Below are 13,675 nucleotides of genomic sequence, written 5' to 3' on the forward strand. Positions count from 1 at the left end.
TAGTCCGTAGAGGATGCTGGGACTCCGTAAGGACCATGGGGGGACATGGGCACCCTAAGAAAGACTTTAGGCTCTGGGTGTGCACTGGTTCCTCCCTCTATGCCCCTCCTCCAGACCTCAGTTAGAGAAACTGTGCCCAGAGGAGAAGGACAGTACAAGGAAAGGATTTTAGGTAATCCAAGGGCAAGATTCATACCAGCCACACCAATCACACCGTATAACTTGTAATATGCTATCTAGTTAACAGTATGAAAAACCAACATAGCCTCGGTCCACCACCGATGAAACTATAACATAATCCTTATGTACGCAATAACTATATACAAGCCTTGCAGAAGTAGTCCGCATTTGGGACGGGCGCCCAGCATCCTCTACGGACTACGAGAAAAAGATTAACCGGTAGGTTTAAAATCTTATTTTCTCTAACGTCCTAGAGGATGCTGGGACTCCATAAGGACCATGGGGATTATACCAAAGCTCCCAAACGGGCGGGAGAGTGCGGATGACTCTGCAGCACCGATTGAGCAAACAGGAGGTCCTCCTCAACCAGGGTATCAAACTTATAGAACTTTGCAAAGGTGTTTGACCCCGACCAAGTAGCAGCTCGGCACAGCTGTAGTGCCGAGACCCCTTGGGCAGCCGCCCAAGAAGAGCCCACCTTCCTAGTGGAATGGGCCTTAACCGATTTTGGTAACGGCAATCCTGCCGTAGAATGTGCCCGCTGAATCGTGTTACAGATCCAGCGAGCAATAGTCTGCTTTGAAGAAGGGCCGCCAACCTTGTTGGCTGCATACAGGACAAACAGTGCCTCTGTTTTTCGGATCCTAGCCGTTCTGGCCACATAAATCTTCAAAGCCCTGACCACATCAAGGGACTCGGAATACTCCAAGTCACGTGTAGCCACAGGCACGACAATAGGCTGGTTCATATGAAAGGATGAGACCACTTTAGGTAGGAATTGAGGACGAGTCCGCAATTCCGCCCTATCCACATGAAAAACCAGATAGGGGCTTTTATGTAGTAAAGCCGCTAATTCCGAAACTCGCCTAGCCAAAGCTAAGGCTAACAACATGACCACCTTCCAAGTGAGATATTTAACCGTTTTGAGTGGTTCAAACTATCACTGACCTGGGTTGAGAGTGTTGTGAACTCGGGGGTTCTTCCGGTGACCGGGAAGGGGAACCACAGCTGGGCCAAAGTAGAGATGGCCGAATGTAGGTTTTCTTCATGCAGGATTTAGCGGCAGGCAAGGTTCGTGACGGATACTGGAAGCAACCTGAAAGACAAGGACTTGAGAACGGTGCTGGTGAATACTGTGAGAGACGCTGAAGAATCACTGTGAGTGATGCTGAGGAGCACTGGGGTTGAGGCTGATAAGCAGAGACAGGGATTTAAGGATGACGCTGAAAGCACAGTGATTTAGAGGATTTGTGAATGATGTTGAAGAACACTGTGACAATTGATTGTGAGTATTGCTGAAGCACTTGGTAACAAATGTTCGTGAGCGTTGCTGAAGCACACGGTGACCGATGATTGTGAGCGTTGCTGTAGCACACGGTGACCGATGATTGTGAGCGTTGCTGAAGCACACGGTGACCGATGATTGTGAGCGTTGCTGAAGCACAAGGATGCTGGAAGCACAGGATACTGGAAGCACAGAATGCTGGAAGCACAGAAGCTCGTTTGGCAGAAGTAGGAGACACTTAGAACGCTGGAGCACTGGAGTTCTCTTAATCAAAGAAAGAGATGATACTCAGGCGCCGGAGCTCTGCCCGGCGTCTGAATTTGAACTTCCCGCCTCCGTCTGATTGGCGGGGATCGCCGATGACGTTACCCGCCCACTCATCCTCCGTGGACGGCGGGCGTACCCGCGGTGTCCACACTCTGAATGACCGCCGGGACCAGCGCCAACGGGACACCGAAACCCGGAGACCACCAGCGGGGACGGCCGCCAGGAGACCCAGCGCACCCGGAGGGGTAAGCGCGGCGGCCGCGGCGGTGTGACAGTACCCCCTCCTCTAGGAGTGGCCCCAGGACACTTTCCTGGTTTTGTTGGGTGTCTAGAATGAAAGATACGAATTAGTCGAGGAGCAGTGACCTCAGAAGCCTTTATCCAACTTCTTTCTTCAGGTCCATAACCCTTCCATTCTACCAAATATTGTAGATTCTTATGATAGTAACGAGAGTCCAGAATAGTTCTGATCTCAAATTCTGTTACAGATTCAGTTTCTACTGAGGTTGGACTAGAAGGCTCTGAATGAAAACGATTTAGGATGAGAGGACGATGGAGAGAAACATGGAAAGAATTTGGTACACGAAAGTGAGGGGGCAAACCCAATTTGCAGACCACAGGATTCAGGACTTGTAAAACAGGGTAAGGACCGATGGCGCAAATTTCATAGCGGGTACTTTTAGACGGAGGTTGCGGGTGGAGAGCCATACCCTATCGCCAACCTTGTATTGAGGAGCGGCCCGCTGTTTCTTGTCCGCAAAGAATTTGTATCGGACAGAGATTTTCTTGAGGTTAGCATGAACCCTACTCCAAATTTGACTGAAGTGTTGTAAAGTGGAAGTTACAGCCGGAACCTCCTCCGACGGAAGGATTGGTAATTCTGGAACCCGTGGATGGAACCCATAATTGATGAAGAACGGAGATTCGCCAGTGGAGGAATGAAACAAATGGTTATGGGCAAACTCTGCCCAGGGTAACAGTTCCACCCAGTCGTCCTGTGAAGGAGAGAGATAAACGCGGAGAAAAGTCTCCAAATCCTGGTTGACCCGTTCAGTTTGTCCATTTGTTTGAGGATGATAGGCAGACAAGAATTTGAGTTTAATTTGTAAGGCAGAACAGAGAGCTCTCCAAAACCTGGCAGTGAACTGTACCCCTCGATCTGAGACCACCTCCTGAGGTAAGCCATGCAAACGAAAGTGCTCCCGGATAAATAGTAGAGCCAGTTTGGGAGCCGTTGGTAGACTTGTCAACGGAACGAAGTGTGCCATCTTCGAAAAACGGTCGACAATCACCCAGATGGTATTGTAACCTTTGGAGTGGGGCAACTCGGTAATGAAGTCCATAGAAATATGGGTCCAGGGTTTCCTAGGAATGGACAGAGGACGAAGCAATCCGTCAGGAGGCAGACGAGGGGTTTTGTGCTGCGTGCATTGTGGACAAGTACTAACATAATCTTGTATATCCCTCCTCATGGTATTCCACCAGTAAGACCTCCGCAGGAATTCGAACATTTTTTGGACCCCCGGATGACCAGAGAACTTGAAGATATGGGCCCACTGCAGTATTCTTGGTCGGAATTCAGCTGGTACAGACATTCTTCCAGGAGGAGGACTTAGAGAAATGGAAGCAGCGGAAATGGAGATTGGACTGAAAATTAAACTCCTCTCAAAGGAATTCTCTTCATCTGAGGCAGTTAGAGAACGAGACAGAGCATCAGCTTTTGTATTGAAAGTCCCGGCCCGGTACTTAATAACAAAAGAGAATCGAGTAAAGAAGAGCGCCCATCTGGCTTGAAGGGATTCAAGCATTGTGCGGTTTTGATGTACAACAAGTTCTTGTGATCGGTGTAAATAGTAATCAGATGTTTGGCACCTTCTAATAAGTATCTCCATTCTTCCAAGGCAGATTTTATTGCCAAAAGTTCCTGATCTCCAATAGTGTAGTTCTGTTCAGCAGGCGAGAACTTACGAGAATGGAAACCACATGGATGCAATTTCTTATCCGAAGAGTACTGGGAAAGAATGGCTCCGACTCCGACTGAGGAAGCATCGACCTCCAGGAAGAACGGTTCTTCGAAATTTGGTTCTTGGAGTACCGGAGCTGACACAAAAGCTGATTTCAAGCAGGTGAAAGCTTCCACGGCTTCGGAAGACCACAAACTCGGGTTGGAACCTTTTTTGGTCAATGCGGTAATGGGTGCAACAATGGTGGAAAAACCCCTAATGAATTTCCTGTAGTAGTTTGCAAAGCCCAAAAACCTTTGTACTGCTTTCAAAGAGAGAGGCTGAGTCAAATCGCGAATGGCAGTGAGTTTTTCCGGATCCATGCGAAGCTCCGTACCCGAGATGACATAACCGAGGAACGGAACTGACGATACCTCAAAAGTACATTTGGAAATCTTGCCGTAGAGACGATTCTTTCGTAGTCGGAGAAGTACCTCTTTGACCTGTGTCCTGTGTTCTGCAAGATTCTTGGAAAAAATCAGAATGTCGTCTAAATACACCACTACACTTTGGTATAACATGTCTCGGAATATTTCGTGAACGAATCCCTGGAAAACGGCAGGAGCATTGCTAAGGCCGAACGGCATTACCAGATATTCGTAATGCCCATCTCGGGTATTGAAGGCGGTCTTCCATTCGTCCCCCTGTCGGATACGTATAAGATTATAGGCTCCTCTCAAGTCGAGCTTCGAAAAAACGTGGGCTCCACGAACCCTATCAAATAGCTCCGTGATTATCGGCAAGGGGTATTTATTTTTGATGGTGATATCGTTTAGGCCACGATAATCGATACATGGTCTTAACCCCCCGTCCTTCTTCTTCACGAAAAAGAAACCTGCTCCAGCCGGGGAGATAGAGGGGCGAATTAATCCCTTAAGAAGATTGGATTTAATATAGTCCGACATAGCTTGGGTCTCAGGTAGAGACAGAGGATAGGTACGACCCCGAGGCGGCATCTTCCCTGGGATGAGGTCAATGGGGCAGTCCCAAGGTCTATGGGTTGGTAACTGATCAGCCGCCTGCTCAGAGAACACATCCGTGAACTCCTGATAGGCCTCCGGAATGAGCTCTTAGTCCGACCTAGAAGATGCACGGAGCGGACAGACGGGAGTAAGGCAATTAGTGTGACAGAATGAACTCCAAGACAGAATTTGTGAAGACCTCCAGTCGATGTGGGGATTATGAGTTTTGAGCCAAGGCAACCCGAGGACAAGATCGTGAGGCATCTCCGGAATCACTAGGAACTCCAGATGTTCTTGATGTAGAGCTCCGACCTGCAGCCTATCGGGCTCCGTGTGACATGTAATGAGGCCATTGGATATTTTGGTACCATTGATAGCAGTCAATGAAATAGGCCGTTTGATAGACTGCAACTTTAAATCCAGACTTTGAACACAGGAGAAAGAAACGAAATTCCCAGCAGCCCCAGAGTCCAACAGGGCATTAAAAGATTTGGCAACAGACTTGGAGATCAAAGACATGGAAAGAAAGCAATCCAAAGTCGGAGAAGATTTGGACGTGACTCCCAACTTGACTCCTCCGGAACAAGCTAGGCCTGCCCATTTCCCGGACGGGATTAACAAAACTTGATGAAATGATCTGCGGCTCCACAGTAAAGACAGAGTTTACCCTCACGACGACGCTGTCGTTCCTCCGGAGACAGTCGGGACCAGTTAATTTGCATGGGTTCGTCCGGACTTGGTACAGCCGCTGGCCTAGGAGGAGGATGCCGGAATCTGGAACGACTACGATCTCCTCCACGCTCCTGCATCCGGAGATCCACCTTGACGCAGAGGGAGATCAACTCTTCTAATGGATCCGGCAGATCCCTAGTGACCAACTCATCTTTCAGACGGTCGGAGAGACCGTTCCAGAAAGCAGCCCTCAGGGCGTCATTATTCCAGCGAAGTTCAGAGGCAATGGTCTGGAAATGAACCACGTACTGACCCACGGAGCGGGAACCCTGACGGACACGGAGAAAGTCGGAAGAAGCAGTGGTCATCCAGCCAGGCTCATCGAAGATTCTTTGAAAGGACGTAATGAAGTCGGCGTAGTTGGAAACCAATGGATCAGATCGTTCCCATAGCGGAGACACCCAATCCAACGCTGACCCTTCGAGCAGGGAAATAATATACGCCACCTTAGACCGATCCGTGGGGAAATTATGTGAGAGAAGCTCGAAGTGCACTTCGCACTGGTTTAAAAAACCACGGCAATTCTTTGGATTCCCATTATAGCGGGAAGGAGTAGGAAGCTGAAGGCGTGACCTGGTACCGGCCGAGGTTGGACATTACTGGAAACGGCAACTGGAGCGGTTACGGGAACTGGAACCGGAATTACTGAAGCTAAGGATGCTTGAATTTGATCCAATCGACCGGACAATTCCTGGAGATACTGCATCACATGGCCCTGTGTCGCCTCCTGACTCTGAACTCGGGAAGCCAAATTTTGGATGGCGCTCGACTCTGTGTTCCGATCCCCCGGGTCCATGGGGCCTGAGTATACTATCACTGACCTGGGTTGAGAGTGTTGTGAACTCGGGGGTTCTTCCGGTGACCGGGAAGGGGAACCACAGCTGGGCCGAAGTAGAGATGGCCGAATGTAGGTTTTCTTCATGCAGGATTTAGCGGCAGGCAAGGTTCCTGACGGATACTGGAAGCAACCTGAAAGACAAGGACTTGAGAACGGTGCTGGTGAATACTGTGAGAGACGCTGAAGAATCACTGTGAGTGATGCTGAGGAGCACTGGGGTTGAGGCTGATAAGCACAGAGACAGGGATTTAAGGATGACGCTGAAAGCACAGTGATTTAGAGGATTTGTGAATGATGTTGAAGAACACTGTGACAATTGATTGTGAGTATTGCTGAAGCACTTGGTAACAAATGTTCGTGAGCGTTGCTGAAGCACACGGTGACAAAGGAATTGTGAGCGTTGCTGTAGCACACGGTGACCGATGATTGTGAGCGTTGCTGTAGCACATGGTGACCAATGATTGTGAGCGTTGCTGAAGCACACGGTGACCAATGATTGTGAGCGTTGCTGAAGCGCACAAGGATGCTGGAAGCACAGGATACTGGAAGCACAGGATGCTGGAAGCACAGAATGCTGGAAGCACAGAGGCTCGTTTGGTAGAAGTAGGAGACTCTTAGAACCCTGGAGCACTGGAGTTCTCTTAATCAAAGAAAGAGATGATACTCAGGCGCCGGAGCTCTGCCTGGCGTATGAATTTGAACTTCCTGCCTCCGTCTGATTGGCGGGGAGCGCCGATGATGTCACCCGCCCACTCATCCTCCGTGGACGCCGGGCGTACCCGCGGCGTCCACACCCTGAATGACTGCCGGGACCAGCGCCAACGGGACACCGAGACCACCAGCGGGGACGGCCGCCAGGAGACCCAGCGCACCCGGAGGGGTAAGCGCGGCGGCCGCGGCGGTGTGACACAAACCAATGTGACTTAAGGAAACTTAACACCAAGTTAAGGTCCCAAGGTGCCACCGGAGGTACAAAAGGAGGCTGAATATGCAGTACTCCCTTCACAAACGTCTGTATTTCAGGAAGAGAGGCCAATTCCTTCTGAAAGAAAATGGATAGGGCCGAAATCTGAACCTTAATGGAGCCTAATTTTAGGCCCAAATTCACTCCAGTTTGCAGGAAGTGAAGGAGACGGCCCAGCTGGAATTCTTCCGTAGGAGCATTCCTGGCCTCACACCAAGAAACATATTTTCGCCATATTCGGTGATAATGTTTTGATGTCACGTCCGTCCTAGCCTTTATTAGTGTAGGAATGACCTCATCCGGAATACCTTTTTTCGCTAGGATCCGGCGTTCAACCGCCATGCCGTCAAACGCAGCCGCGGTAAGTCCTGGAACAGACAGGGCCCCTGTTGCAGCAGGTCCTGTCTTAGAAGAAGAGGCCACGGATCTTCTGTGAGCAACTCCTGCAGCTCCGGATACCAGGTCCTTCGTGGCCAATCTGGAACAATGAGGATTGTTCTCACTCCTCTTTGTCTTATTATTCTCAACACCTTGGGTATGAGAGGAAGAGGAGGAAATACACAGATCGACCGGTACACCCACGGCGTCCACAGCTACCGCCTGAGGATCTCTTGACCTGGCGCAATACCTTTTTAGCTTTTTGTTGAGACGGGACGCCATCATGTCTATTTGGGGCAGTCCCCACCGACTTGCGATCTGCTCGAAGACTTCCTGATGAAGCCCCCACTCTCCCGGATGCAGATCGTGTCTGCTGAGGAAGTTTGCTTCCCAATTGCGGAATGAACACTGCTGACAGTGCGCTGACATGATTCTCCGCCCAGCAAAGAATCCTGGTGGCTTCCGCCATTGCCACCCTGCTCCTTGTGCCGCCTTGACAGTTTACATGATCCACTGCGGTGACATTGTCTGACTGAATCAGAACTGGTTTGTCGCGAAGTAATGCCTCCGCTTGACGTAGGGCGTTATATATGGCCCTCAACTCCAGGATGTTGATGTGGAGACAGGTCTCTAGACTTGACCAAAGACCTTGGAAATTTCTTCCCTGTGTGACTGCTCCCCAACCAAAGGCTTGCGTCCGTGGTCACCAGGATCCAGTCCTGAATGCTGAACCTGCGGCCCTCTAGGAGGTGAGCACTCTGCAGCCACCACAGGAGAGATACCCTGGCTCTGGGGGACAGGGTGATCCGCCAATGCATATGTAGATGATACCCGGACCACTTGTCCAGCAGGTCCCATTGGAAGGTTCTCGCATGGAACCTGCCGAAGGGAATGGCTTCGTATGAAGCCACCATTTTCCCCAGGACTCGAGTGCAGTGATGCACTGACACCTGTTTTGGCTTCAATAGGTTCCTGACCAGAGTCATGAGTTCCTGAGCTTTTTCCGTCGGAAGAAAAACCCTTTTCTGGTCTGTGTCCAGAATCAAGCCCAAGAAGGTCAGACGCGTCGTAGGAACCAGCTGCGACTTCGGGATATTGAGAATCCAGCCGTGTTGCTGTAACACCTTCAATGAAAGTGACACGCTGTCCAGTAACTTCTCCCGAGATCTCGCTTTTATGAGGAGATCGTCCAAGTATGGGATAATTGTGACACCTCGCTTGCGCAGGAGCACCATCATTTCCACCAGTACCTTGGTGAAAATCCTCGGGGCCGTGGAAAGCCCAAACGGCAACGTCTGAAATTGGTAATGCCAATCCTGTACAGCAAATCTCAGGAACGCCTGATGAGGTGGAAATATTGGAACATGAAGGTACGCATCCTTTATGTCTAGGGAAACCATAAAATCTCCCCCTTCCAGGCTGGCGATGACCGCTCTGAGCGACTCCATCTTGAACTTGAACTTTTTCAAGTATAGGTTCAGGGATTTTAAATTCAAAATGGGTCTGACCGAACCGTCCGGTTTCGGGACCACAAACAGGGTTGAGTAATATCCCCTCCCCTGTTGCAGTAGGGGAACCTTGACCACCACCTGTTGAAGATACCATTTTTGAATTGCATTTAACACTAACTCCCTCTCTGAGGGAGAAGCTGGCAGAGCCAATTTGAAAAACCGGCGAGGGGGGACCTCTTCGAATTCCAGCTTGTATCCCTGAGAAACAATTTCTATCTCCCAGGGATCCACCTGTGAGATAACCCAGATGTGGCTGAAAAGTCGAAGACGTGCCCCCACTGGAGCGGACTCCCTCAGGGGAGCCCCAGCGTCATGCGGTGGATTTTGCAGAGGCCGGGGAGGACTTCTGTTCCTGGGAACTAGCTGTGCGCAGCTTTTTTCCCCTGCCCTTACCTCTGGCAAGAAAGGACGATCCACGTACTTTTTTGCTTTTATTCGAACGAAAGGACTGCATTTGATAATGAGGCGCTTTCTTAGGCTGTGAGGAAACATAAGGCAAGAAATTCGATTTACCTGCCGTAGCTGTGGAGACGAGGTCCGAGAGGCCTTCTCCAAATAACTCCTCACCTTTGTAAGGCAAAAACTCCATATGCCTCTTCGAGTCGGCATCCCCCGTCCACTGTCGGGTCCATAAGACTCGCCTAGCGGAAACAGACATAGCGTTTATTCTGGAACTTAGTAAACAAACATCTCTTTGAGCATCCCTCATATATAATACAGCATCTTTTATATGCCCTAGGGTCATTAAAATGGTATCTTTATCTAGGGTCTCAATCTCCGCTGATAAGGAATCAGTCCATGCAGCCACAGCACTACAAACCCAGGCCGACGCCATTGCCGGTCTAAGTATTGTACCAGAATGTGTGTAAATGGACTTCATGGTAACCTCCTGCATGCGATCAGCAGCATCCTTGAGGATAGCCGTATCTTGGGATGGCAGCGCTATCTTTTTTGATAAGCGTGTCAATACCTTGTCCACCTTAGGAGAGGATTCCGATCGTATCCTATCCTTTTGCGGGAAAGGATACGCCGTAAGAATCCTTTTGGGAACCTGCAGTCTCTTGTCTGGGGTTTCCCAAGCCTTTTCGCATAATTCGTTCAGCTCATACGAGGATGGAAAGGTGACTTCAGGCTTTTTCTCTTTATACATGTGTACCCTCGTGTCAGGGACAGGGGGTTCCTCTGTGATATGCAAAACCTCTTTTATTGCAATAATCATATATCGAATACCCTTAGCCACTTTTGGCTGTAATTTTGCATCATCGTAGTCGACACTGGAGTCTGAATCGGTATCTGTGTCAACTATTTGGAATAGTGTGCGCTTCTGAGACCCCGAAGGACTCGTCGACATTGGGACAGGCATGATTTGACTTCCTGACTGTTCCCTAGCCTCAGCTTTGTCTAATCTTTTGTGCAATAAATTCACATTAGCACTTTAGACATTCCACATATCCATCCAGTCAGGAGACCTTGCATTCATACACTCCCCCTCCTCCTTAGGTGAGCCTTCAACCTCATACATGTCGACACACGCGTACCGACACACCCCACACACACACAGGGAAGCTCTTTTCTTTTTCCCCACCAGGCCCTTTGGAGAGACAGAGAGAGAGTATGCCAGCACACACCCCAGCGCTATATGACCCAGGAAAAAACACAGAATGTTTTACCCAGTAGCGCTGTTATAACTTTATACACGCCAACTATGTGCCCCCCCTCTTGAAAAACCCACTGTCACCGTCAGTAAGCAGGGGAGAGTCCGGGGAGCTTCCTCTCAGCGCTGTTCTGTGGAGAAAATGGCGCTGGTGAGTGCTGAGGAAGAAGCCCCGCCCCCTCGGCGGCGGGCTTCTGTCCCGCTCAAAATCTATCAAAACATGGCGGGCTCTCTTTATATACATGTACAGTGCTCAGCTGTACATGTATATATATGCTTTTGCCATAGGAGAGGTTTATACTGCTGCCCAGGGCGCCCCCCCTGCGTCCTGCACCCTTACAGTGACCGGAGTGTGTGAGGTGAACGGGAGCAATGGCGCACAGCTTCACCGCTGTGCGTTACCTCTTTGAAGATCAGACGTCTTCTGCCGCCTTTGAAGTCTTCTTTCTTCTCATACTCACCCGGTTTCTATCTTCTGGCTCTGCGAGGAGGACGGCGGCGCGGCTCTGGGACGGACGGCGAGGATGAAACCTGCGTACCAATCCCTCTGGAGCTAATGGTGTCCAGTAGCCTAAGAAACAGGACCTTGAAACTCAGAGAAGTAGGGCTGTTTCTCTCTCCTCAGTCCCTCGATGCAGGGAGTCTGTTGCCAGCAGGCTCCCTGAAAATAAAAAACCTAACCAAAATACTTTCTTACAGGAAACGCAGGAGAGCTCCCTGCAGTGCACCCATCTCCTCTGGGCACAGTATCAAACTGAGGTCTGGAGGAGGGGCATAGAGGGAGGAGCCAGTGCACACCCAGAGCCTAAAGTCTTTCTTAGGGTGCCCATGTCTCCTGCGGAGCCCGTCTGTCCCCCATGGTCCTTACGGAGTCCCAGCATCCTCTAGGACGTCTGAGAAAATGGCACTGAATGCTGCTGGGTCTGCTCTGAGGAGAAGCTCCGCCCCCTCAATGGCGCTGTCTTCCCGCTCTTGGAAATATTATACTGGCTGGATGATTTTGTGCTGGCCTGGATCCACAGACCCCGACAGGCTTGTTGTGGTCAGTGTAGGGTCCGGAGCTGGCCCAAGGCGCCCCTCCCAGCGCCGCACCGCAGCGCCTTCCAGGAACTAGCCGCCCTTTTCACACTGTCCCCCCGCTTGCAAGGGGGGACAGTGACTCACTCGCCACACTTCAGCTCCCTAACGGGGTGGCGGCTGGCTGCCGGGGCGAGGGTTCCCCTGTGGCGGGGCGCAATCGGATCCCTCTGGAGCTCAATGTCCAGTCAGCGGGGGCAGTGGTTCAAGACCCCGCAGGGCGGACACTGCACCCCCTCCTCACTCCCTCGCTGCAGGGTGGCTGTCGCCAACAGCCTCCCTGTAAAATAACAAACTCTGAAAAAAGAAAGAAAAAAACTTTTTCTAAGAGAACTCTGTAGAGCTCCCCTAGCTCTGACCTCCTCCTCCGGGCACATTTTCTAAACTGAGTCTGGTAGGAGGGGCATAGAGGGAGGAGCCAGCCCACACTATTAAACTCTTAAAGTGTCAATGGCTCCTGGTGGACCCATCTAAACCCCATGGTACTGATATGGACCCCAGCATCCTCTAGGACGTAAGAGAAATAGGATTAGTGTTTTGGTGCGGCTAAGTAGCATACTCACTGTTAAAATAGCTCGCACAAGCCAACTCGCTCCAAATTAACAGACCACAAAATGTTAGCTTACCCAAGCATCTTAAATAATATCAACATGAGTTTCCTAGAGCCTTGCTATGTTGTCCGTGGTGTTTGGCTAAGTAAATGTTTGCTTGCGGTTTATTATATTTTTTGCAAAACAAAAGAAAAAGAAAACTACTAACCTTTATGGGTTTAACATAATTATTGCCTAATCCTGATGTGCTGCTGTGATATTTCGCCAGTGGGTTCAGAGATTCCAGCCTTTGACCGAACAACCACAACTACAAATAATAAAAGTTATTATATAGCTGTAAGAGTCATAATCTATCATTAGTGGGTATACGAGGTGTGGCTATTAAATAACAAGACTAATGCTGTAATTTTTCACTTAATTATATTAAGTACATTTTAACTCTGTTTCCCTTCTATGTACTCCACTTCGGGTGTGGTATGGTATGCCGGCGGTCAGGCTCCCGGCGACCAGCATACCGACGCCGGGAGCCCGACCGCCGGCTTACCGACAGTGTGGCGAGGGCAAATGAGCCCCTTGCGGGCTCGCCATGCTGCGGGCACGGTGGCGCAGCTACGCGCGCCACGCTATTTTATTCTCCCTCCAGGGGGGTCGTGGACCCCCACGAGGGAGGATAAGTGTCGGTATGCTGACTGTCGGGATTCCGGCGCCGGTATACTGTGTGCCGGGATCCCGACAGCCGGCTTACTGAAGACCACCCCTCCACTTCCGCATCCACATACAGCTGCATTCTTATTTTACACTGGTCAAAGCCATGCTGTAGCTCATTAACTGTGAGCTGTCTCAATAGCTCAGTCGTTATCTTCTTTACCTCAGTAACTGATGCAAAACGGGTTCCTCTGAGTACAGATTTAACATTAGGAAAAAGAAAGTAGTCACATGGTACTAGGTATAGCGAGTATGGAGGGTGTTCTAGCACTTCAATTTGTTTTTTGGCCAAAAACTACTTTACAGTGATTAAACCATTTTTCCACAACTCTGCCCTCTTTATACTGATTCTTTCCTGTAAAGTTTATAGAACATTTTTGCAGTAATGCTGATTTACTGATGTGCCTTCTGGTACCCAGTCTGGAAAAATAACACCCTTGATATCAAAGAAAACAATTACCGAAGCTTTGAATTTGTATTTCCTTAAAAGTTTCTTCATTCTTGGTGATGGTGGTGTTTTCCAGTCCATTGACTGGCGTTTGTCTAAGGATCATACTGGAAGATCCAT

General features: G+C 49.9%; 1 protein-coding gene across 3 annotated transcripts in view; it reads right to left on the reverse strand.

Annotated features, from left to right (window-relative positions):
- Positions 1–13,675, reverse strand: part of HSD17B7 (hydroxysteroid 17-beta dehydrogenase 7) — a 224,339-nt gene that overhangs the window by 16,883 nt on the left and 193,781 nt on the right. For 2 of the 3 annotated variants that reach the window (XM_063940266.1, XM_063940265.1), the window contains one exon: positions 12,611–12,709. The exons of the other annotated variant lie outside the window; for it this stretch is intronic. In XM_063940266.1, the coding sequence (XP_063796336.1) occupies positions 12,611–12,709 (99 nt within the window). The remainder of the gene's footprint in view (positions 1–12,610; positions 12,710–13,675) is intronic. 3 annotated transcript variants of the gene reach the window in all.

The sequence above is a fragment of the Pseudophryne corroboree genome, chromosome 9 (assembly GCF_028390025.1).
Source record: "Pseudophryne corroboree isolate aPseCor3 chromosome 9, aPseCor3.hap2, whole genome shotgun sequence".
NCBI lineage: Eukaryota > Metazoa > Chordata > Amphibia > Anura > Myobatrachidae > Pseudophryne > Pseudophryne corroboree.